A 24,374-nucleotide genomic window follows, 5' to 3' on the forward strand; every position below is an offset into this window, starting at 1 on the left:
CTGACCCCCTCCCACAGGAAAGCACATGGCACTGCAGGGTGGGAACCTCACTCCCCTCTGAGATACAGGCTGAGAGGCCAGTGCTCCCAGGAGGAGGGTGGGAGGTTGGTAGGAAGGGGTGGCTGGGTCCCATCCCCTCTGTTTTTCCGTCCGCCCTCACCCACACCAGAAAGACGGTGAGTTCTCTACAGATGCCCCTGCTCACGCACTGTGTGTGTGTCAGGCAGAAACATTGGTGTTTGGCAGGAAGAAGGGATCATTTCATTAGGAAAATACTTCTTGACCATGAACCTTTTGGTCCCCAAGCTCTGGGCAGGGTGGCTGTGATGGGCAGTGTATCCCCAACCTCTGGCCAACTCTGAACCCCCCTGCACCTCCACCATGGGGCTGGGTAGCTGCGGGCATGTTGAATTCCCAGTGGCCGACGGCACGCCGCACCCGTGAGAGGCAATAATCACTGCCTGACTCAGGCAAAGACTGTCGGGCCTGTCATGCCTATTTCAGGAAAATTAATTATACCCCATACGGAGAGGGAACTCGCTCATTAAATGTCTCAAACTCACCAGCCTGGAATGCCCTGCACAGCTTGCCTGCAGCTCTGGGCACTGGACGGGCTGGGCAGAGTCACCAGGAGCCCTAGGTGCATGGGGGCTCCAGAGCCTTCCAGCTGGGCCCTTATCCCTGCCATCCATCCATCACTGATGCGGGAAATGTGATCATTGCCCAGAGAGTCCTGCTGGGAAGCCAAGGCTAAGGACCAGCTTGCTGCTGGGGGGCTGTTGGTGGGGTTGACTCAAGAACCTGGCTGGACCCTACATGCCAAGTGGGGCTTGTCACCCTTGTCAAGGGTAACTCAGGCACAGGAGGCTCCCCTTTGCCCATTCAGGTAGTACTCCCTCATCCCCCTATTTTTCCAACTTGTTCTTCAGGATCTTCTGATTGTTCAATGAAAAGAGATGGACAGTAGGTGCATCCAGGGATAAGGGTGTGAGCCAGGCTCATCTGGCCCCAGACTGAACCACCAGCCCCAAGTCTAAGGCCCCGCCTTTCCTTCCCACAGGAGTTGATAGTTGCAGCCTGAGAAGGTCAGGGACAAGCTTCCTGGTGATACACAGCAGCAGCTCACATTGCCCGTGCATGCCCTCCCTGCTCCTTGGGCAACTGGGCTCAGGAAGAAGGGGCCAGAGGGATATAGCCCAGCTGCTTGGCTGGGGAGTCGATGCCTCTGCCCACTACAGGCCCATGTGCACCAGTGAAGTCCTACAGGTAGAATCATGCTTGGAGCTCATGGAAAAGTGGACCCACTGGTCTCTATCTCCAACTCCAGCAGTGAAGGCCCACGTTTCCCAACGCACATGTTGTCCCAACCTTAGTCACTGTTGTTGCTTGTCACCACAAGAGGAATTCTTGTGGTGCAGTATTCTTCCATGAACACTGCTCTTTAAAACATGATAAAAGTGGTGGTGTGGCCACATGTCCACAGTTCAACTAACAGGAGATAGACCAGGGAGTTGTGCACTGCACCCCCTCCCCACATGGAGACAGGCGACATAATTAAAATGCAGCTGTTGCAGAAGATGTAGAAAGAGGCCACGACAAGGAGCAAAGAAGAGAGAAGACAAACTGGAGTGAAGCACGTGTGGCAGGCAGATACACTCGTGTCACTAGTTACAGTAAATGTTACACAAATTAAAAGGCAGAGATGGTCAAGCTGGATAGAAATCCAGGATGCAACTCCATGCTGTCTACAGGAAACCCACTTTAAAAGTGGGCTAATAGTGTAAAAATGGTAAAAGATGTACCATGCAACCACAAACCCAAGAAAGCTGGAATCTCAATATGGAAGTAGACCTCAGAACAAGGAAGATTAACAAGGTAATGAGGGGCAGCTCATAATGATAAAAGACTCAGTTCATCAAGATGCAACAATCCTGAAAACGCAGGCTCGAGTAAGAGAGAGCTTCACATACATTACTGTAAAACCAAAGAGAACAAAAGAAACAGACAGAGCCACACTGGAATCCACATCTCAACACTCCTCTCTTAGTGCAAATAGAAAAGAAGAGAGAAAAATCAGTAGAATGGAGGAGAATTCAACAGCAGCATTCACCCTCCTTGGCTGATGTTTATAGTACACTCCACTAACAAGAGCAGGACTCAAGCCCTTCTCAACAGCACGTGGAGCATTCACCAAGATAAACCACATGCTGGGCCACAAAACAAGACTCAATGAGATGGAAAGCATGGCTGCAGAGCCTATAGATAATAAATGAATACTAAGAGATACTACAAGCAAGAGAGTTCCAGAAAAACATCTATTTCTGCTTTATTGACTATGCCAAAGCCTTTGATTGTGTGGATCACAATAAACTGTGGAAAATTCTGAAAGAGATGGGAATATCAGACCACCTGATCTGCCTCTTGAGAAATTTGTATGCAGGTCAGGAAGCAACAGTTAGAATTGGACATGGAACAACAGACTGGTTCCAAATAGGAAAAGTATGCCAAGGCTGTATATTGTCACCCTGTTTATTTAACTTATATGCAGAGTACATCATGAGAAACGCTGGGCTGGAAGAAACACAAGCTGGAATCAAGATTGCCGGGAGAAATATCAATAACCTCAGATATGCAGATGACACCACCCTTATGGCAGAAAGTGAAGAGAAACTCAAAAGCCTCTTGACGAAAGTGAAAGTGGAGAGTGAAAAAGTTGGCTTAAAGCTCAACATTCAGAAAACAAAGATCACGGCATCCGGTTCCATCACTTCATGGGAAATAGATGGGGAAACAGTACAAACAGTGTCAGACTTTATTTTTGGGGGCTCTAAAATCACTACAGATGGTGACTGCAGCCATGAAATTAAAAGACGCTTACTCCTTGGAAGGAGAGTTATGACCAACCTAGATAGCATATTCAAAAGCAGAGACGTTACTTTGCCAACAAAGGTTCATCTAGTCAAGGCTATGGTTTTTCCTGTGGTCATGTATGGATGTGAGAGTTGGACTGTGAAGAAGGCTGAGCGCCGAAGAATTGATGCTTTTGAACTGTGGTGTTGGAAAAGACTCTTGCAAGTCCCTTGGACTGCAAGGAGATCCAACCAGTCCATTCTGAAGGAGATCAGCCCTGGGATTTCTTTGGAAGGACTGATGCTAAAGCTGAAACTCCAGTACTTTGTCCACCTCATGCGAAGAGTTGACTCATTGGAAAAGACTCTGATGCTGGGAAGGATTGACGACAGAGGATGAGATGGCTGGATGGCATCACTGACTCGATGGACGTGAGTCTGAGTGAACTCTGGGAGTTGGTGATGAACAGGGAGGCCTGGCATGCTGCGATTCATGGGGTCGCAAAGAGTCGGACATGACTGAGTGACTGATCTGATCTGATCTGAAGAGATACTACAAACTTCAGAGAAATAAGGAAATGGACAAATGACTGCTATTCATCTCAGAGTGGATTGTAGACATGGATAGAAAAGCTGACAGTTTAAAGCCTCTGAAAGGGAACAAGGGGATCCTCTCAACATTGGCATAGACAGAGGTCTCTTAGGACATAAAAAAGCACTGACCATAAAAGATAAAATGATAAGTTGGACTTAAAACCTGCAACTCTACTCTGCAAATGAAAGGTAGGCCATAGACAGGAGAAATATTCCCATAGATATGGACCTGCCTCTTGAGAAATTTGTATGCAGGTTAGAACTTGGAACAACAGACTGGTTCCTCAAGGCTGTATGAGATGGTGACTGCAGCCATGAAATTAAAAGACGCTTACTCCTTGGAAGGAGAGTTATGACCAACCTAGATAGCATATTCAAAAGCAGAGCATTACTTTGCCAACAAAGGTTCATCTAGTCAAGGCTATGGTTTTTCCTGTGGTCATGTATGGATGTGAGAGTTGGACTGTGAAGAAGGCTGAGCGCCGAAGAATTGATGCTTTTGAACTGTGGTGTTGGAAAAGACTCTTGCAAGTCCCTTGGACTGCAAGGAGATCCAACCAGTCCATTCTGAAGGAGATCAGCCCTGGGATTTCTTTGGAAGGACTGATGCTAAAGCTGAAACTCTGGTACTTTGTCCACCTCATGCGAAGAGTTGACTCATTGGAAAAGACTCTGATGCTGGGAAGGATTGGGGGCAAGAGGAGAAGGGGACGACAGAGGATGAGATGGCTGGATGGCATCACTGACTGGATGGACGTGAGTCTGAGTGAACTCTGGGAGTTGGTGATGGATAGGGAGGCCTGGCGTGCTGAGATTCATGGGGTTGCAAAGAGTCGGACACGACTGAGCGACTGAACTGAACTGAACTGATACACACATAGACATAAGACAATACACACATAAGACATAAGACCAATTTAATATGCAGAATATGTAAAGAACTCCTGCAACTTAATGAAAGAATTAAAACAACCTAATTAAAACTGGCAGAGACATAAATAAGCTTGAAAAATAAAATGGCCAATAAGCACATAAAAAGATGTTAAACTTCAATAGTCATCAGGAAAATGCAAGATGAAATGAGAATAGCAGATCTATTAGAATGGCCAAAATTATAAAGATTGAGGCTACCAAGTGCTGGTGATGATGCAGAGCAACCAGAACACTCAAATTATGGGAAGGAATATAAACTGGTATACCCACTTTGGGTCATAGTCTGAAATCTTCTCATAAAACTAATAGCTATCATACCATATGTGTAGCTTCTACCTGTTACCCAAGAGAAACAAAACCTGTCCACGCAGACTCACACACTCATAGCAGCATCATTTGTAATAGCCCCAAACTGGGAACAACCCAAGCATCCATTGACTGGAATGGATGAACACCCTCTCCTCTGGCCTGGCCACACCCTGGAGCTCTACCTGGCTGTGAAAGGCTGAACTAGTGATGCTCATGACGCCTGCACGGGTCTGCACGCCATTCTGCCTCCTGAAAGTCAACAAACGGAGAACCCACACTGTATGACCCACTGGTGGGAAAGTCTAGGAAATGCAAACTGGCGCACAGAGATGAGAGCTGGAGCAGCTGCCTGGAGCCGGCAGAGGACGTGGGGCCTCTCCGGGTGATTAAACATGTATACTGGTTTCAGTGGTCATCACACCATCTTTGCCTGGTCAAAGCTCACTGATGACTGGCTCTCGGGACACCTCCTTTCTGGGTTCTCACATCCCCTTCAAATCTCGATCCAGGGCACCAGGAGTCCCAGACTTTACGTACCCTTTGCTGCTAGAGGTGGACACACCCACCAAAGGATGGAAGGTACGTTGGCCTCCAGCTGAATCAAACCCCCTCGACCCCGCCCCGAGACTGCTGGAGAAGCGGCACTGGCCTGGAACCCCCTCGCGGCCTTCACCCTAGCACACAGCTCCTCAAAGACAGTGGGGGCAGAGCTCTGTCACCTGGGCCTCCTGAGTGATGTGTCTACTTTTTACAGAACTCACCTTCAAATAAATGAAATGATGATAATTAAAGAGTGAGTCAGGCCGAGACTTGGGAGTTCCCCTAAGGGAGGAGGAATGAACAAGCTCACTTTTTCTCCCTCCACACTCCTCCTCCCCCTTCCCTCCCTCTTCCCCTCCCCCTTACCCCTCCACTGTCCTCCAGGCCCATCTGTTTCCCTTTGCCTCCTCTCACCACGGATGGTAGCCCACAGAGCCAGACCTGGAAAACCTAGGGTGGGTCCCCTAAAGACATCTCCATCCCAGATAGCCTCTTCAGGACCCCCTCCCAAAGTCAAACGTCATGCTGCAGGCTGGCTGTGCTCCCCATGGGCATCTGAGACTCCCTGCTACTACTCTGGAAGGAAAATTAATGGGGGACTTCCCTGGTGGTCCAGTGGTTAAGAATCCACCTTCTAATGCAGGGGACATGGGTTTGATCCCTGGTCAGGGAACTAAGATTCTACATGCCTTGGGGCAACTAAGCCCATGCACTGCAACTAGAGAAGCCAGTTCACCGCAAGTACTGAGTCCACACTCCACAAGGAAAACCCATACACTGCAAGTAGAGAAAGCCTGTGCACCTCAGTGAAGACCCAATATAGTCAAAATAGAGTTTAAAAATTAGAAAACTAATGGACTAACAATTTTTCCTTCCACCCCAAGCAAGTCATTCAATATCACATTAATCCAAGTCTATGCCCCAACCAGTAATGCTGAAGAAGCTGAAGTTGAATGATGCTATGAAGACCTACAAGACCTTCTAAAACTAACACCCCAAAACGATGTCCTTTTCATTATAGGGGACTGGAATGCAAAAGTAGGAAGTCAAGACGTACCTGCAGTAACAGGCAAGTTTGGCCTTGGAGTACAGAATGAAGCAGGGCAAAGAGTAACAGAGTTTTGCCAAGAGAACGCACTAGTCATAGCAACCACCCTCTTCCAACAACACAAGACTCTACACATGGACCTTACCAGATGGTCAGCACTGAAATCAGATTGATTATATTCTTTGCAGCCGAAGATGGAGAAGCTCTATGCATTCAGCAAAAACAAGACTGGGAACTGACTGCAGCTCAGATTATGAACTCCTTTTTGCAAAATTCAGACTTAAATTGAAGAAAGTAGGGAAAACCACTAGACCATTCAGTTCAGTTCAGTCGCTCAGTCGTGTCCGACTCTTTGCAACCCCATGAATTGCGGCACACCAGGCCTCCCTGTCCATCACCAACTCCCGGAGTTCACTCAAACTCATGTCCATCGAGTCAGTGATACCATCCAGCCATCTCATCCTCTGTCATCCCCTTCTCCTGCCCCCAATCCCTCCCAGCATCAGAGTCTTTTCCAATGAGTCAGCTCTTCACATGAGGTTGCCAAAGTACTGGAATTTCAGCTTTAGCATCAGTCCTTCCAAAGAACACCCAGGGCTGATCTCCTTTAGAATGGACTAGTTGGATCTCCTTGCAGTCCAAGGGACTCTCAAGAGTCTTCTCCAACACCACAGTTCAAAAGCATCAATTCTTCGGTGCTTAGCTTTCTTCACAGTCCAACTCTCACATCCATACATGACCATTGGAAAAACCATAGCCTTGACTACATGACCTTTGTTGGCAAAGTAACGTCTCTGCTTTTGAATATGCTATCTAGGTTGGTCATAGCTTTTCTTCCAAGGACTAAGCATCTTTTAATTTCATGGCTGCAATCACCATCTACAGTGATTTTGGAGCCCCCAAAAATAAAGTCTGCCACTGTTTCCACTGTTTCCCCATCTATTTCCCATGAAGTGATGGGGCCAGATGCCATGAAATCTAATCCCTTATGATTATACAGTGGAAGTGACAGATTCAAGGGATTAGATCTGATAGAGTGCCCGAAAAACTGGACGGCTGTTCATGACATTGTACAGGAGGCAGTGATCAAGACCATCCCCAAGAAAAAGAAATGCAAAAAGGCAAAATGGTTGTCTGAGGAGGACTTACAAATACATGAGAAAAGAAAAGTGAAAGGCAAAGGAGAAAAGCAAAGATATACCCATCTGAATGCAGAGTTCCAAAGAATAGCAAGGAGAGATAAGAAAGCCTTCCTCAGTGATCAATGCAAAGAAATAGAGGAAAACAATAGAATGGAAAAGACTAGAGATCTCCTCAAGAAAATTAGAGATACCAAGGGAATATTTCATGCAAAGATGGTCACAATAAAAGACAGAAACAGTATGAGCCTAACAGAAACAGAAATTATTAAGAAGAGGTAGCAAGAATAAACAGAAGAATTATACAAAAAAAAATCTTCATGACCCAGATAACCACAATGGTGTGATCACTCACCTAGAGCCAGACATCCTGGAATGCGAAGTTAAGGGGGCCCTAGGAAGCATCACTATGAACAAAACTAGTGGAGGTGATGGAATTCCAGTTGAGCTATTTCAAATCCTAAAAGATGATGCTGTGAAAGTGCTGCACTCAATATGCCAGCAAATCTGGAAAACTCAGCAGTGGCCACAGGACTGGAAAAGGTCAGTTTTCATCCAAATCCCAAAGAAAGGTAAGGCCAAAGAATGTTCAAACTACTGCACAATTGCACTAATCTCACACCCCAGCAAAGCAATGCTCAAAATTCTCCAAGCCAGGCTTGAACAGTACGTGAACCGTGAATATTCAAGCTGGATTTAGAAAAGGCAGAGGAGCCAGAGATCAAATTGCCAACATCCGCTGGGTCATCGAAAAAGCAAGAGAGTTCCAGAAAAACATTTATTTCTGCTTTATTGACTACGCCAAAGCATTTTACCATGTGGATCACAACAAACTGTGGAAAATTCTTCAAGAGATGGGAATACCAGACTATCTTACGTGCCTCCTGAGAAATCTGCATGCAGGTCAAGAAGAAACAGTTAGAACTGGACATGGAACAACAGACTGGTTCCGTATCGGGAAAGGAGAACGTCAAGGCTATACATTGTCACCCTGCTTATTTAACGTATATGTAGAGTACATCATGCAAAATGCTGGGCTGGATGAAGCCCAAGGTGGAATCAAGACTGCCAGGAGAAATATCAATAACCTCAGATATGCAGATGACACCACCCTTATGGCAGAAAGTGAAGAGGAACTAAAGAGCCTCATGATGAAAGTGAAAGAGGAAAGTGTAAAAGCTGGCTTAAAATTCAAATTCAGAAAACTAAGATCATGGCATCTGGTCCCATCACTTCATGGCAAATAGATGGGGAAACTGTGAAAACGGTGAGAGACTTTATTTTTCTGGGCTCCAAAATCACTGCAGATGGTGATTGCAGCCATGAAATTAAAAGACGCTTGCTCCTTGGACAAAAGCTATGACCAACCTAGACAGCATATTAAAAAGCAGAGACGTTACTTTGCCAGCAAAGGTCCGCCTAGTCAAAGCTATGGTTTTCCCAGTTGTCATGTATGGATGTGAGAGTTGGACCATAAAGAAAGCTGAGCACTGAAGAATTGATGCTTTTGAACTGTGGTGTTGGAGGAGACTCTTGAGAGTCCCTTGGACTGCAAGGAGATCAAACCAGTCAATCCTAAAGGAAATCAGTCCTGAATATTCATTGGAAGGACTGATGTTGAAGCTGAAACTCCAATAATTTGACCACCTGATACAAAGAACTGACTCATTGGAAAAGACCCTGATGCTGAAGGCAAGAAGAGAAGGGGATGACAGATGAGATGGTTGGTTGGCATCACCAACTCGATGGACAGGAGTTTGAGCAAGCTCCGGCAGCTGGTGATGGACAGGGAAGCCTGGCATGCTGCAGTCCATGGCGTTACAAAGAGTTGGACGTGACTGAGCAACTGAACTGGGCAAGCAAGCCAGTTCCTCTTAGGTCAGGTTCTCTGGGGGAGATGAGCCCTCAGCTCCAGTCCAGAACTTCCATCACTCTATCCCCTCCAAATCCTTCCCTCTGTCCCCTCCCCAAGAAGTCAGTCTCACTCAAACTGACCATGTTTCTGAACACCCAAAAATGCTTTCTCCTAAAGCAGGGTGGGCTCTGGAGCACTGTCCCCTGGAGCTCTGGGCAGTAAAACCACACGGATATGGCACTGCTGCAGGAGCAATCAGCATTTTCAACAGAAGCAGGCGGATGGAGCGGGGCCTGGGCCACTCACTGCACTGGCCTTCCTCCCTGGCGGACATGTGTCCTCGGGCTGTGGCAACCCTGTGGGTACCCTGAAGGGTACTTCCTTCAGGGTCAGTGTGTTTCTGGGAGCTCTCCGGTGCTATGTTACACAGTTCGTGGTTGTTAGTGTTCACATCCCCCTGTGCGGAAGATGGCATTGTGAGGTGCACTGCACTGAACACGAGGAAGCCAGCCACAGCATGGTCACTGCCCAAGCCCAGACTTGCCATCATGTGCTTAAAGGACATACCAAAGCCTAGTTCAGCCTCGCTTCACCCCGGGCCCCCCCAGGAATGCATACTTCCACAGCACTGACACCTCGTGAAGCGCCCGAGGTGGGATTGTCCAGATGCAGAAATGCTGGGAGAGCAAGCCGTAGGTTGTGGGGCCAAAGCACCCTTCACACACCGCCAGCTTCACAAGTCCCGTGGCCACTGGCCTCCTGTTCTGGGGACAGGAAAGGATTTGGGAGCAGATCTGTAAGCCCAGGACAGAGTCCTGACATCCCGTGAGTCTCGATCTCCCGCTGAAACAATCTTTCTTCTTCTCACTTTGGTAAAATACACATAAAATCTACAATCTTAACTACTTAAGTGTATATTTCAGTGGCATTCGGTACATTCACATTATTGTGCAACAATCCCCACCATCCATCTCCGGAATTTCCAGCACCTCCAAACTGAAACTGTCCCTGTGAAACACTCACTCCCTCTCCATGCCCAGCCCCTGGCCGCTGCCGTCCTACTTCCCTTCTGTATGGGTCTGACTCCTCCTGGGACCTCTGGTAAAGAGATTACACAGTGTTTGTTCTTTTACGCCTGGCTCTGTCACTGAGCATCATGTGCTCAAGGTTCATCTGTGTCATAGCAGATAGCAGAATCTCCTTCCTTTTTAAGGCTGAACAATATTCCATTGCTGCTGTTTAGTCTCTCAGTTATGTCCAACTCTTTTGCGACCCCTCAGACTGTAGCCCCCAATCTTCTCTGTCCACGGAAATGTTCCAGGCAAGAATATTTAGAGTGTGTTGTTATTTCCTTCTCCAGGGGATCTTCCCAACCCAGGGATCAAACCCACATCTCCTGCTTGGCAGGTGGATTCTTTACCATGGAGCCACCTGGGAATCCCAGTCTTCTCAAGTGGCGCAGTGGTAAAGAATCCACCTGCCAATGCAGGAGACACAAGACTTGCGGGTTCAATCCCTGGGTCGGGAAGATCCCTTGGAGTAGGAAATGGCAACCCATTCCAGTATTCTTGCCTGGAAAATTTCATGAACAGAGGAGCCTGGAGGGCTACGGTCCATGGGATCACAGTCAGACATGACTGAGCACAAGTGTGCGCACGCACACACACACAGAGATTCCATTGTGTGGATGGACCACATTCTGTTAATCCACCCACCCACCGATAGACACTGAGTTGCTTGGACATTTTGGTTCTTGTGAATATGCTGCCATGAACATGGGTGTAGAGATAGCTGAGACCCTACATCCAGTTCTTTTGGGTCTATGCCCGGCAGTGGGATTGCTGGATGACATGGGCGTTGTTTATTTGAAGAACTGCAGTAGTTTTCCACAGCAGCTGCACTATTGCACGTCCCCACAAGCAATGCAGAAGGGATCCAATTTCTGCATCCTTGCAAATAGTATTTTTTTTTTTTCAAAATGATCATCCTAATGGGTGTGAAAAGGTTCAAGAATTTCTTTTTTACCAAAAGTAGAGTTGCCAGGCATCAAAGTGAAGAGTACCCTTTGTCTAGCAGCCATATCTGCCTTACTGCTAGAAAGTGGTGACACCAACTTTAAAAACTGGGAAATAGTTTGGCTGTGAGATTCTTCCGAAGCCTTGATTTACAGGTGGATCCAGAGAACATTAAGGCTGAAGAGGGAAGTATGAATGGTACCCTGGGAGAAGAGAACAGGCTGAAACCAGACCTGGCAGTTAAGACCTCCAGCTGATTAGCAGCGCTACCACCTGGGCTCAAGGGGTCTGAGAACCAGTAGGCCCACCCCCCAGCCCGGACCACCAAGCACCTTCTGCTCTAGCAGCTGAGAACCTGGGTCTGAGGCTCAGCGAGGCATGGGAGCTGGCACCTCGCCCTGTCCTCTAAGATCTGAGACTCATCGAACCTGGAGGGAGCGGCTTAGAAGGAGGGAGGCCACAAAGAACCGGGGGAAGAAGTCAAGGTTTTTTCCCCAAATGTTTTATTTAAATATTAAATTAAAAAACATACATCCACTAATCATTTGGCATATGTTTCTCACGTGAACATAAGAAATAAAATAATTCAGTTACGGTAAAAAAAAAAAAAACAAACCCAAACTATGTACATCTTCATCACACAGCACGGGGCCTAGGACAGGCCCCCGTGCTCAGTTCGCAGGACAGTGCTGCCGAGAATCCTACAGCACACGCGTCGCACACGCCGGACACAACACGAGAGACGCCTGACAGCGACGAGAGAAAACTGCAGTGAGAGTAAAGTGCTTGTCACAGTTCTGAGGCCTTTGATCAATGGCATTCGAACAGATGCGTCAAGGGGTCGGGGGTGGGGGGTGGCCTCGTGAGGGCTGATGGTGCCTCTGGAGGGGGCTGAGCTGGAGCCCCAGGGCCTCCGGCACTCTCCTGGTGCGAGTCACGAGAGGCTTGGGTGACTTGGCAGCCGCTGGGCACACGGAGTCCTTTGTCCTGATCCTGAAGCAGCCCCGGAGCAGCAGCAGCAGGGCTGGGAGCCGGGAACACGCAGGCTGGGCCGCCTCCTGGGCCTCAGCAATCTTTGGCTTCTACAGGGGCCCCCTTCCCGAGCCAGCATCGCCCGGGTCGGCACCACCTGGGCCGGCATCACCCGTGCCTAACGCTGCAGGCGGCGAGAGCCGACGTGAGCTGAAGGCACCTGGGTTGGGGGGAGGCGTGGGGGGGACGACGGACGGCCCTGATCGGCCGCAGGGGTGGGAGCTGTGGCTGTCCTGCTCAGTCCAGTGGCTACCACCTGAGTTTCCCTGCCGGGTGAGCGCGCACCTGTCTGCTGCCTGCTGGCCCCGCCTCCACCTGGACCTGGCACCAGGTGCGTCGTCACGTTACCAGAGAGGGATGTTCAAACCAGGAACACAAAAAATGTAGTAAAAAGTATAAAAAATAAGTAGTGTATGTTTGCCTCCTATGTATATACATGTACAGTATTTGCTTTAAAAAAGGAACAAAGCTTGAACAACACTGACCTGACCTCTCATTTCACTTTCCTAAAACGAAAGCCCACCGAGCGTGGGGCCCGGACAGGGTGGGCTGTCCCCCCACCACCAGCAGCCCCACACCGGCCACCCCCATCACAGACTCGCCATATTGCACGTTCCCCTCCCCAGTCAGTTGTTCTTTTTGGACCCTGATAATGAAATGCATAAAAACTTAATTAGCAGCGGAAATAAGAGGTGCAGGAGGAAGAAACCTCCCTGGCTGACTCCCTTTGAGGGCGCCCAAGTGACCAAGGGGAGCCCCCACCTCACTCCATCTCACTCAGGTTCCTCTCTGCAGCCCCTCCGAAGAATCCTGGAAAACTAACTCCCGAGCTGTTTATACAACATGCTCTCGAAAGATAAGAAAAACTATCCTCTGGGTTCTGATTTCAGGGGAGAGAATTCCAAGAACTCGTAGATCGTCTTCTCCTGGACTGGAGGTTAGAGCTTTTCAAAAACCGATACATAAAGCGGAAAGTTCACAGTTTTCAAGTGAAGCGTAAGTGTTTCAGGAAGTGGAGAATTGTGAAAAAAAACAAAAACAAAAACACCACTAATCCACAGGCACACATGCGCATACACACAGTGGAGACACACAGCTCACACCATGGTTTCCTGGGGCCAACTGGCCACCCCCCTGTGACCCTGCCCATACCACTGCTGGCTCCACCCACTGCCCTCCTCCCCATCCCATCCACCGGTCCCAACAACAGGCCCCTGGATTATTATTTTTCTTCAAAAAGTTTCCAGTCTCTACTCGGAGTTACAGTTGCTCAGTGCAAGGAAAAAAAAAATAATGATAATAATAATAAACTAAAAAATCCAAAACACCAAACATATTGCTTGTTTCGCTTCTGGAAAGTTATTGGCTTTGCGTCCGGAACCATCTTCACATCCTCTGAAATTATTGCTTCAAGAAGTCAGCTGTCCCAGCCGGGGCCCTCACTGAACCAGGACGAAGGTGCCCAGCGGGCCTGAGGTCAGGTCTTCCATCTCACAGTCCCCATGGGGCAGCCCTGTGGGCTCCAGGCTCACGGGCAGCATGGCAAAGCGTGGCTGGGGGGCCGCTGCGGCGGGGCTGGGAGCTGTGGAGCCACTAATGCGCAGGTGGGCATCCAGGAGCTGGGCGGCTGAGGCCACCGGGGAGACGCCAGCCTGGAGCAGGTGGGGCGGCAGCAGAGGGCTGGGCCCCAGCCCCAGATCCTTCTGCAGTCCTGACATGTGGAGGGCGCCGTCGCAGGGGGCGTGGACCAAGGGGGCTGGCTGGCAGCTGGCTGGGGCCGTCGTGTGGTGCTGTAACTGGAGCAACCTGGCCGGACGGAGGGACAGTGGGAGCAGGTCAGTGCTGGCCAGCTGGTGGCTCGCAGCTCCCCCCGCCGCCGGCCAGACTGCCACACGATCGGGTTTCCACCTGCCAGAGCTGGAAGGCCTACCCCACAGAACCACGGGCTGGGGCTGCTCAGAACACGCCATTCTGTGTGTGACTAATCCCTGAGCAATTCCTGACATTTCCTTCCCCCTCCTGCTTTCAGAGCAGCTCAGAGATGCCAACCAGACATGACATTCTTCCTCGCTGCCCCCTCCCTCCCCCACCAGCTGATGCACCCCGCCCCCGCCCCCAGCCACAGGGAAGGAGCTCAGGGCTAACGATACTCAGGAGCCCCGAGGTCTGTGAGCCCTGCCCAGGTCTCAGCCGGTGCCCACAGGCCTACCTCTGCTGCTGCAGCACGTCCTCCAGCATGCCCCTGCCCTCCCAGCTGCCGGCTCCACCGCCGTGCAGGCCTGGGCTCTGCGCGGGCAGCTGGAAGGCATGCGGGCTGCCCCGGGAGGCCCGGCTGGAGGACGAGGGCTGGCACACCTGGCGCGCCAGCCCCTTGATCTTGTTCAGCCCCAGGAACCCCTTGGTCCTCGCGTTCTTCCTCAGCTGCTGCCGGAAGGCTTTTAGCCCTGGGGGAGGCAAAACCAACACGTGTCCAGACCTGTCCCCCAGCCCAGAACCAACGGCCTGTAGCTCGCTGGGGCTTCCAGGCAGTGGGGGGGCCGCGTGGTGTGACATGGTGGGATGAGGGGGTCAGCACTTTCCTACAGGGTCAAGGGGCCCTCTAGTCACCCCATCACTTCATGACAGCCCCCCTCCTACAGTTGGGACATCATCCCCTTTTAGGGTTTGGTTTGGGACAGCAATTCCAGCACTGAAGAAGCACACATCTGGGCAGACAGTGGATCCTTCCACTCCTGTGGAAGGCAGGAGTGAGCAGTACAGGGGGCCTCAGCATCCCACAAGCCTGGAGGGGGCATTGGGAGAGCCTGATGTAGACTGCCTTCATGGCAGGGGCTCCCTGACCATCCCTCCTCCAGGTCGGGACCTGCTGCCTGGCGTCTAAGCACCTCTTGGGCTTTTAGGACCACCTTCTAGAGACCACATGAGTTTGTCCTAGAAGCCAGGGCATCTAGAACCCAGGCAGCAGCTCTGGCCTGCCTGGAGGGGCACTGCTGCTCTACCAGAACTGCCTGGAGAGAGGATAGCCACCTGCCACAAGGGACAAAGTGATGCCCTGCCCCCGGGGGCGGTGGGTACACTCGGGTCTCCCGGAGAAGGTGGAAGTGGGCATGAAAGAGAAAGTCACCTTGAGTGAGCGAGGTGTCTGACGCCCTCCGGCCCTCCTGGAAGCTGACGGGCAGCAGGGCAGCTCCTCGCAGGGCCCCCTGCGCCTGCAGCATAGGCGTGGCAGACTGGGTGCCCAGCAGTGGCGAGGCCAGTCTGAGTGGGGAGCAGGCACCCACAAGCCCCTGAGCAGCCAGGTGTCCACTGAGCCCGGCTAGGCCATCGCCCGCAGAGGTCAGGCAGCTGTCTGAGCTGGTGCCTTCACAAGGACTGGCCACGGAGGGTGAGACGACAATACCTGTGGGAAGCGGGTGCAGCTGAGGCCCTGGGGACCCTGAGGCCAGACCCACCCCCAGTGCTCAACACTTCACCATGAGTCTAAGCACTCACGCCTCTGGGGCTCTGCATCCTCTGCAGCGTCTCCTGCAAACCCGGCCCTCTGATGGGGCAGACAGCTGTATCCCCCACCACCCTTACCCTCAACTCTGTGGACAGGACGTCCGTGACAGGCAGAGGCTACCAGAGTCCAGGGAGCCCTGACAGCCAGCACCGGGGGCTCCACAGCCGACAGTGGAGCTTGCACCCGGGACACAGAGGGGCCTGGGCCAAGGAGCTGTCCTGCCAGCCCAAGGACGGCTAAATCCCCTCCAGCCCTGATGCTCGAGAGCTCCCTGTTGGGTGTAAGTATGGTCCATCAGGCCTCGGGTGCTCAGGAATGGCAAACCTGGAGCACTGTCATCAGAAGAGGCTGCCCCACCCCTAAGCCCACCTGTCAGGTGTGTGTGTGGCCCCCGGGGACACTTACATGGGGGGGCGCCTGGGGAGAAGCAAGTGGAGACCTCGGCCAGCGTGTGCCTCCGGCCTGTGCTGCTGGGCAGGGGCTCCTGCACCTCCTGCTCCTCGTCCAGGCCTGGGCCTGGCCTGGCCTCCTCGCTGATGGCCGTGTCCAGAAGGCTGCTGGGGGAGATGGAGCGATGCCGGCACACCCCGCCAAAGCTGGTGTCCACGGGGAACATTAGGGGCTGCGAGGGACATACACAGACCGTGAGGCCAGGCTCGGGAGCGTCCCCACCACTGGGGACCAGATACGCCCACCCCAGACGCCCCCCACGAGGTGCTCACACACCTGCAGGGAGCTGTGGAGGTCATAGTCCATTTCGGCCTGTAGGACAGACTGCCCCAAGGTCTGGGGCTGCGTGCACAGCAGGGCGGAGCGGAGAGCGTCTCCAGGGAGGCCTTCCTGAGGCACCTGTGGGCCGGCAGATGAAGACAGAGGCCATGAGGCACAGCGGCAGGGAATGACCACCGGCAACACGGCATCACCTGACAGACCAGGCTGGTTTCTGAGTTAACGAGCCTCAGCTGTGACCGGACAGGCTCAGGACACGCGCACCCTCTCTCCAATGCCTTGCTGAGCAGGGAGACCAGGAGGAGCGGCCGGGAGGTGGCACCAGGGGCAGTGAAGGAACAGGGGGCTGATGGGCAGGGTCTGAACCCCAGCAGAGAGGCTGGCACCCCCTCTCCATCATGCCGTCTGCCAGCGAGCGGCTCACACAGGATCCCTATCCAGTGCCTAACGGGTGAGGGGACGTGACCTCGGGGCTCGGTCTGCAACCCCTCCTAGGGGTGTCTGAGAGGGGGACTCCTAACTTGGGGACACAGTCCAAGGCAGAGACACAGGTGGTGGGTGAGGAATCAAAGTTACTCACTGCCCCCTCACCTCGAAACCACTGAGGTCTGTGCTCCGGGGCCTCTGCTGCCGGGCAGGGCCAGGGCGGGCTGGCTGGGCGAGCCGGTACTCCTTCAGCCGCTCCACGAGGAGGTAATAAATGGCGGCAAAGTGGTTGTAGCTTCTCTTCTGCAGTGACTAGGGGCAGAGAAGAGGGTGGGGGTCAGAGAGGGGCTGGCAGAAGGGACGGTCCCTGACGAGACCACTCTGGGGTTATTCTGGGGCGGACGAGAGTACCCTTTCTAGCAGACGAGCAGCCCTTAAATGAGCCATGCTGCTCCCATTCTAACCTGGCTGGCAAGAGCCAGCTTCTCCGTTCAGCCACCCAGGGAAGGCGCCCTCTTCCCCACCACGGCAGGCAGGCAGGCAGGCAGGCAGGCAGGCGGCCAGGCGGCTCACCTCCACGGTCTTCTTCCGGTCGACGCCCAGCATCTGCATGATGCCCAGGGCCTGTTCGTCGTAGTCGCCCACGCTGGAGGTGTAGCCGAGCAGGGAGAAGCCTGGGCAGGCCGGCAGCACCAGCGCCGGCTCAGCCTGCATCCACCTGTGCTGCCGGATCTGGGCGATGGTGATGCGCTTGGCGGGCTCCACCACCAGCATGCGGCGGATCAGCGTCTCACAGTCTGGAGGTGGGAGCGGAGCCTTGAGTCTGCGCACGGGCCGCCTGCCCATGCGTTCCCACCTCCCGCCTGGGCTCCTGCAGGGCACACAGCTCCCCAGCAAATGGCAAGCAGACCAGTGACCATCCCGGGGAACACAGAGGCCAAGAGAACTGCCAGCAAGGAAGGCCACCGGCTGAGGGATCGGCCCCTGGAGGACGTGGTCCTCAAGTCCACTAGACTGAGAACCACCTAGAACCCCCATCCTGTGTGTTACTAGGCAGCGGTTAGAGTGGAAGAGAGAAGCCCAGTGTGGGGTGGGTGAGACTTGGGACACTGGGCCCCAGCCGGCTTCCCAATAGCCTGCAAAGGGGCAGGCCAGCCCCATACGCAGGGCCTATAAGCAGCCTCATAGGCACCTGGTGAACACCCCACAGCGACACGGGACTGGCTGCCGGGCCCAACAGCAGACTCAGAAGACGGCCAAGCAGGCCTTGCAGGAAATGAATTCCTCCTCCTCCCCTCAGACTCTCATCCCAAGTTACCCAATGCATGGCCAGCAGGCTGCCAACCCCATGCGCCCGGAGGAGGCCAGGTCCTCACCTACCTCGGGACATGAAGAAGGGGATGCGGAACCGGCCTTCTAACACCCGCTGCCGCAGGGCCGGCAGGTTGGGCCCGTCGAAGGGCAGAGACCCGCACACGAGGACGTACAGCACGACGCCCAGGCTCTGCAGAAGGAGGACCAGGTCAGCACCTGTGCCCAGGCATCAGAGCCCTCCGCCCTGTGCACCCATGCCCCCTCCGAGCCCCCAACCCTGCGCACCTGCGTCCCCTCCAGACCCCCTCCACCCCCCCACACACCCATGCCCACTCCAAGTCCCACGTGCACCTGAATCCCGCCCAGGCCCCCCCACCCCACACATGTCCCATGTACCACCCAGGCTCCTACCCAGATGTCCAGCTGGGGGCCTTCATACTCCTTCCCCTCGAAGACCTCCGGGGCTGCATATGGGGGGCTTCCACACCATGTGGACAGAGGTTCTCCTGAGTTGTAGAAGTTCCCAAACCCAAAATCTGAGAGGCAAAGAAACAGGCGATGAAGTTGTGGCAGAAACAGCAAGGTCGAGGTTTCAAAGGCTCGTGCAAGAAAGCACGGACCCCTGGCAAGCAGGTACACCCCTCACACGGAGCACACTCGCGGCCCCTCACCCGCAGGCACCCCTCCCACTGGGCACGTTCCTGGTCCTCACCCGCCAGCTTGATGTCCATGTTGTCGTCCAGCAGCAGGTTCTCCGTCTTTAGGTCCCGATGTACGATGTTGTGGCTGTGGCAGTACTCCACGGCTGACAGAATCTGCCAGAACTTCTTCCGAGCTTCACTCTCGCTCAGGTGCCCATTGGAGGTCAAGTAATCTGAGAAGGGACAAAACGAAGCTCTAGCCCCAAACCCAAAAGTCCAGTTGTTGCTCGGGGCACAGAGAAAGAATGCTGGGGAGACCCCACCACTGGAGGGGCGAGTGGGAACAAGTTACTACCATTTCTTTCCAATAGATATCAAAAATCAGCGTGGCTTACCAAACATTTCTCCATTTTTTGCAAATTCAGTGACAATGTACAGCATATCCTTCGTTTCCATAACCTAAAAAAACAAAGACCTGACGTTTAATCACGTGAAAAAGGAACATATCAATGTTTCAAGAATCCGCTTGAAATCCTGTAAATTTTTAACTTCTCCAGAATAAGTATATTTGTTATTTCAAAAAATAGGGAAAGAAAAGAAAAACTTCCGCAATAAAGAGACAAAGGGACTTCCTACTCAGGAAGTTTTTTAAAATCAGATGTGAGCTCCTCACTAACCTGTCCACCTCAATACGCATCTGCTTCCAAAAACATCTGCTCGAACTGCAACTTGCCTCTGCCATATTTTTAACTCACTTTCCTCACCCAAAGTGAAGGCTCTGCAGGCCCCAGAAATAAAATAGATGCTAAGAGTTCTGCGAGGCCTTTCTACTAGAAGCTGAGCAGACAACAGATTATCCATGCCTAGGGCCAGCACAAGTTGAATAATAGATAAGAAGTTCCCCTCCCTACTTGCGTTACTGACTGACCTGATACATTAGGCTGAGAGAGGCCGGCTTTGCCAGGTAAGCTATGAAAGACCATTCTCTGTACAGCAAACCGCTCAGCGTGTGTGTCAATAGCAACAGCCAACGTCAAATACACCTGAAAGGTTTGTTTACTGATCCGAGAATTTTATTTCATGTTGAAAAAAAGATGTTTTTAAGAGTTTAAAACATAACTAAGAAACAAGGTCAAATTCAAATCTTTGGTACTGAAAGGAGTAAAACAGACTCATGTATTTTAAAATATTTCATTTTTTAAACTATTGAATTTGTTACAATATTGCTTCTGTTTTATATTTCCGTTTTTTGGCCTCGAAGTATGTGGATCTTAGCTCCCTTTACAGGGATCAAACCCACAACCCCTGCATTGGAAGGCAAAGTGTTAACCACTGGACCACCAGGGACTATTTCAGAGGAAGTTATCCTTATTTAAAAAAGAGCTCTTCGAGGTTCAAAATGTAATTATTCCTTTAAAAAGGTACTTTGAGCCATAAACTTAAAGAGAAGAGCAGACACAATGCAGTTTAGCTGCAATTGTAACTGCCCTGGACCTGTGTGGTGGAGGGACTTTGAGTTTATCCCCTTCCTCAGTTTAAAAAAAGAGAGGCAGAAAGATTTAAGAGTCAACACGTTTGAAGTTTAAAAAAAAAAACCTCGAGGAAAGAGTTGAAGTGTCTCTCCAAGGTTCTGGGGCCCGGGCCAGCTGGATGCAAATTAGACATTAGTGTCACAACGAGAGCTGTACAATCATTGCTGCCCACTGAGCCCGTCATCTTCCAACAGCAGGTCCTGGAGCGGAGCAAATTCACCCCCAGAAAAGACCTCAACGTGGATCCCAGGGGCCAGGCATCTGGCTACCCGGGCTCCTCCTGCCCAGGGTCAGCGGAGGACAGGAAGACGGGGAAGGCCCTGGCTCATCCCCCTCGGCAAAGTCAAAGGCAGGCAGGCTTTAGCCCACTCCTGCGGAAACGGGGTGGGCACATTGCTCAGGCACTGACATCAGCCACCGTGGAGGAAACATCTTATCTGGGCCTCACGACGCGACAACAGAAACAAAACATGAACCGGAGTGCACGTGACGTGAGCTGTGCGCTTAACGACGCCGAGTAAACTGTCATTAGGGGAACACGAGCCTTGTGACTCCCTCATCCTTCATTGTAACCGAGGGCAGCAGCGTTCCCCAGGGTCACTTCAATCACAGTCCTCTCTCCACCTCGCCTTGCCAAGGGCACACCCCCCCACACACACATGGTCCTCTATTCATCGTGGATCCACAGGGTTTCATGAGACTCCTCAAAAGGAACTTATACCCAACACAACTGGGTGAATGCAAAGAACACATCCTTCCGAAGTGGATCTAAGTTCATTCTACGGAAGTGGCTGGCTAAGGGAGAGATCGCTCTGCTGTCCTAATAAAATCAGCACCTAGTTTCCAAAGGTACAATTTATTAGTCTTAACAGGAGAACAAAAATAAAGTCACAAAGCAAACCAACAGGCGGACAGGGTGAGGTGCGTTCTCAATGTGGATTAGATGTCAAGTTCCCTGCTCTCACCTGGGCACAGGTGTTTTATGTCTCCATTTCTGATGGGAGGGTTGAAACAAAAGAGACAAATGCTCACTGCTGCCTTGGCATAGGTAAGTTTACAAAAACTGGTAAGAGCAGCTAGTTTTAAAGTTTATTAAAAATCTGCCGAGGTAGAAGTGTCTAGACTCAAATTTGTCCTTTCACACTAAATGGTTGACTCTCAGCAATACAGAAATCCGTGTGTTTTTTTTGTTTGTTTTCATAGTAAATTTAACAATTGACCTCCAACGCATCCAAAACTGGAGCAAGTAACAGTATCAAATAAAACTTTAATGAAGCAAATCTGGATTATGATCCAAAAGCAAGAAAAAATTAGTGCATAGCTCACAAAAATCAATCTTTTTACCTTCTACAATCAACTCCCTGACTCCCACCCAGCGAGACAACCTTCAGAAACTGTAGACTTAAGTTGTTGAAAATTAAAAAATGATACACTTGCCAGAAGTAACAGTGGAACGCACACTTGAATCCTTACCTGATAGAGCTTTATAATGTGAGGATGATTCAGAAGCTTCATGATCTGAACCTCTCGATAGATTTTCTCCAAATTGCTTGAATCTAATCGTGCTTTGTCGATTATTTTTATTGCAACCTACAAATTATTAATAAAGGATATTTTGTTGAAATAAAACTCTCTGCGTTAAGCTAATTTACACACTTCGTTTTTTGCAGGTTAATTTCTAAAACACTTCATGTCCCCAAAGGTCACAAAAACTTAGGGAGGAAAATAACAAAAGTAACCAAAAAAAGTCAAAGTTCAATAAATGTCTTAAGTCTCTGCAGACTCGTTTTACAGGCTCCAGCTGCACTCCTGGGTATTTGGTCATTATCCTTCTTGCTACTCCCCAGTATCTATACAATTTACGCATAATCATAACATATCGCATTTCTTTCTATACAGAACTGATAAAAACTGTCAGCGTTTCGACCTTGGGACGATGGACTCCACAAGGAGGGATTTCACCAGCTTCCCCGACTTCGGGGAAAGGGGGTATCCACCCGCGGAGGGTCCACCCCGGGGTTCCGCCCCCACCACGCACCTGCGTTTTGGTGACTCGATGCCGGGCCAGCTTCACCACCGCGAAATTGCCCTTGCCGAGGGTCCGCTCGATGTCGTAGAAGCCCACCCGGAGAGGCTTCTGCTGGCCCTGGCCCGAGCCCGCGGGGGCCGCGCTCAACTCGGACATGATCACCATGGTTCCGGGCCGCACCTACGGGCGGGGGGCGCGCTCAGCTTGGCGTCTGCAGACCCGCCCCCGCCGACGACTTGCTCCACCGCGAGCCCCGATCCGGGAGCCGTGCGCCCCGCTCATACGCCCGCCGCCCGCAGTCGGATCCGCTCAGGCTCCGGGTCCCAAGCCCCGCGGGACGCGTGGACCGCGGCCCGCGCCCGTCTCCGTCCTGAGCCCTGGACCCTCGCTCCCACGGCCCCCAGCTGTCTGCCGCACAACAAAGGGGAAGCCGGCGGCGGCGCCCCGGCCCGAAAACCCCGCGCGCGCACCTGCGGGGCCGCCGAGCCCACAGCCCCGAGCCCGGCGGCGGCCACCGGCCCACCGGGCCGCGCCTCACCTCCGCCGCCCTCGGAGCGCCGAGGCTGGGACACCGCTCGCCCCGCGGCCCCCGCCGCCTGTTCGGCCGTTCGCTCTGCCCGGCCGCCAACTGCTCCGCCGCCTGCCGCCCGGGCTGCGCCGCATGTCAGCTCTGAGCCCGGAGCCGCGCTCTCCAGCCGCACGCGCCGTCCGCCCCGCCCCCGGCCCCGCCCCCGGGCTCCCGGGCCCGCCCCGTCACTCCCCCACGCCGCCGGCCCCGCCCACGGCAGCCCCGCCCACGCCGCCGCCGCCGGATTGATACATCCCCATTGACGTCCTTTTGACGCCAGAGCGACGCGCGGCCGAGCGCCAGGCGGAGGGAGAGCGGGAGATCGGGCGGTTGCCAAGAGACTGGCGGCTCTGACGCGCGCGCTGATGAGGCCGTCGCCATGGCGACCGTGGGGCGGTGACGTCAGGGGCCCCGGCCGCCTGAGGCCCGCCCGCGAGCGCCCGCGCTCCCGCCGGCGCGCGACCCCTACCGGACGCGTAGGGCGCTGCGGGAGGCTTAACCGTTTCGTCCCCAGTGAGAGCCTGCCCTCCCTCAAACGGGCGCACGGCCGCCTTCGCGCTGGTCTCCCCCTTCTCGCTTCCTCCCAGCAGGCTTGGTTCTAGCGCGGTTCTGAAACTCCTTAAGTGCAGCACGGTTGCGGCTGCGTCCTCTGCAGACCCCTACTCCCGGGTCCCTATTATCGGGCTGCGAGTTTCATGTGTCCCCTAGTTTCCTTCGGAAGTGCTCGGCCTTGGAGCCTCAGGGGAAGTACCAGGTGGGGCCCGGGAAAGCTCACAGACGCGCAGAATGTGGCCATACGAGGTGCAGATGACAGCAGGCCAGGTCTCACCCCCCATATCGGTCACCGGCTCCACGGAGGAGCCGCCACCCGCCAGGGACCCTTCTGAGCGTGGCAAGCACGGACATGGAAGTCATGGGCGTCCCACTTCGACTGCTCTTGCTCTGTACTGAAACGTCAACACTGGAAACCGGTCAGCCTCTCTGTAACCTACACTGGGGGCCTGGGGGCTGCCTGAGTGCGGTGAGCCCCCAGGGAAGTGGTTCAGCCCACCCGGCCCATTTACCTCCAATCTGAGGTCAGCAGCCAGCTGGTGACTGGAGGCAGCCCTTTGCTGAAGAAACCTAGCAGGCTGGAGAGAAGAGGAAAGCCCAGTGAGCTGATTTCTGGGCTGACCTGAGGTCTAGGTGGGAATGGACCCCACTCCTGAAGGACCAGGGTGTTGAGAAATCCAGTTAGCACACCTTAAATAAAGGCCAGTTTCCCTGATGGCTCAGATGGTAAAGAATCTGCCTGCAATCCCCGGGTAGGGAAGTTCCCC

At 52.7% G+C, this 24,374-nt stretch overlaps 1 protein-coding gene across 1 annotated transcript; it reads right to left on the bottom strand.

Annotated features, from left to right (window-relative positions):
• Positions 1 to 11,762: 11,762 nt before the first annotated feature.
• SIK1 (salt inducible kinase 1) lies at positions 11,763 to 23,107 on the bottom strand. The gene is made up of 14 exons (XM_061422734.1): positions 23,026 to 23,107; positions 22,497 to 22,667; positions 21,932 to 22,048; positions 19,322 to 19,385; positions 18,998 to 19,159; positions 18,697 to 18,821; positions 18,352 to 18,475; positions 17,545 to 17,768; positions 17,137 to 17,283; positions 16,543 to 16,665; positions 16,222 to 16,438; positions 15,439 to 15,714; positions 14,524 to 14,758; positions 11,763 to 14,120 (listed from the first exon to the last, which is right to left on the bottom strand). The coding sequence occupies exons 2-14, from the start codon at positions 22,650 to 22,652 to the stop codon at positions 13,754 to 13,756; spliced, it is 2,337 nt and encodes a 778-aa protein (XP_061278718.1). The 5' UTR covers positions 22,653 to 22,667; positions 23,026 to 23,107; the 3' UTR covers positions 11,763 to 13,753.
• Between the last annotated feature and the right edge of the window lie 1,267 nt (positions 23,108 to 24,374).

Source organism: Bos javanicus, chromosome 1, assembly GCF_032452875.1.
Source record: "Bos javanicus breed banteng chromosome 1, ARS-OSU_banteng_1.0, whole genome shotgun sequence".
NCBI lineage: Eukaryota > Metazoa > Chordata > Mammalia > Artiodactyla > Bovidae > Bos > Bos javanicus.

What these genes read in the sequence shown, in the direction of transcription:
- SIK1 (XM_061422734.1), bottom strand. Translation starts at nt 22,652, where the DNA reads ATGGTGATCATGTCCGAGTTGAGCGCGGCCCCCGCGGGCTCGGGCCAG. An exon ending in AAAAAATGGAGAAATGTTTG is followed by an intron (nt 19,160 to 19,321) that starts GTAAGCCACGCT and finishes GTCCCTTCTCAG; the next exon opens with ATTACTTGACCTCCAATGGG. An exon ending in AGACACCTCGCTCACTCAAG is followed by an intron (nt 14,759 to 15,438) that starts GTGACTTTCTCT and finishes TGCCTCCCCCAG; the next exon opens with GGCTAAAAGCCTTCCGGCAG.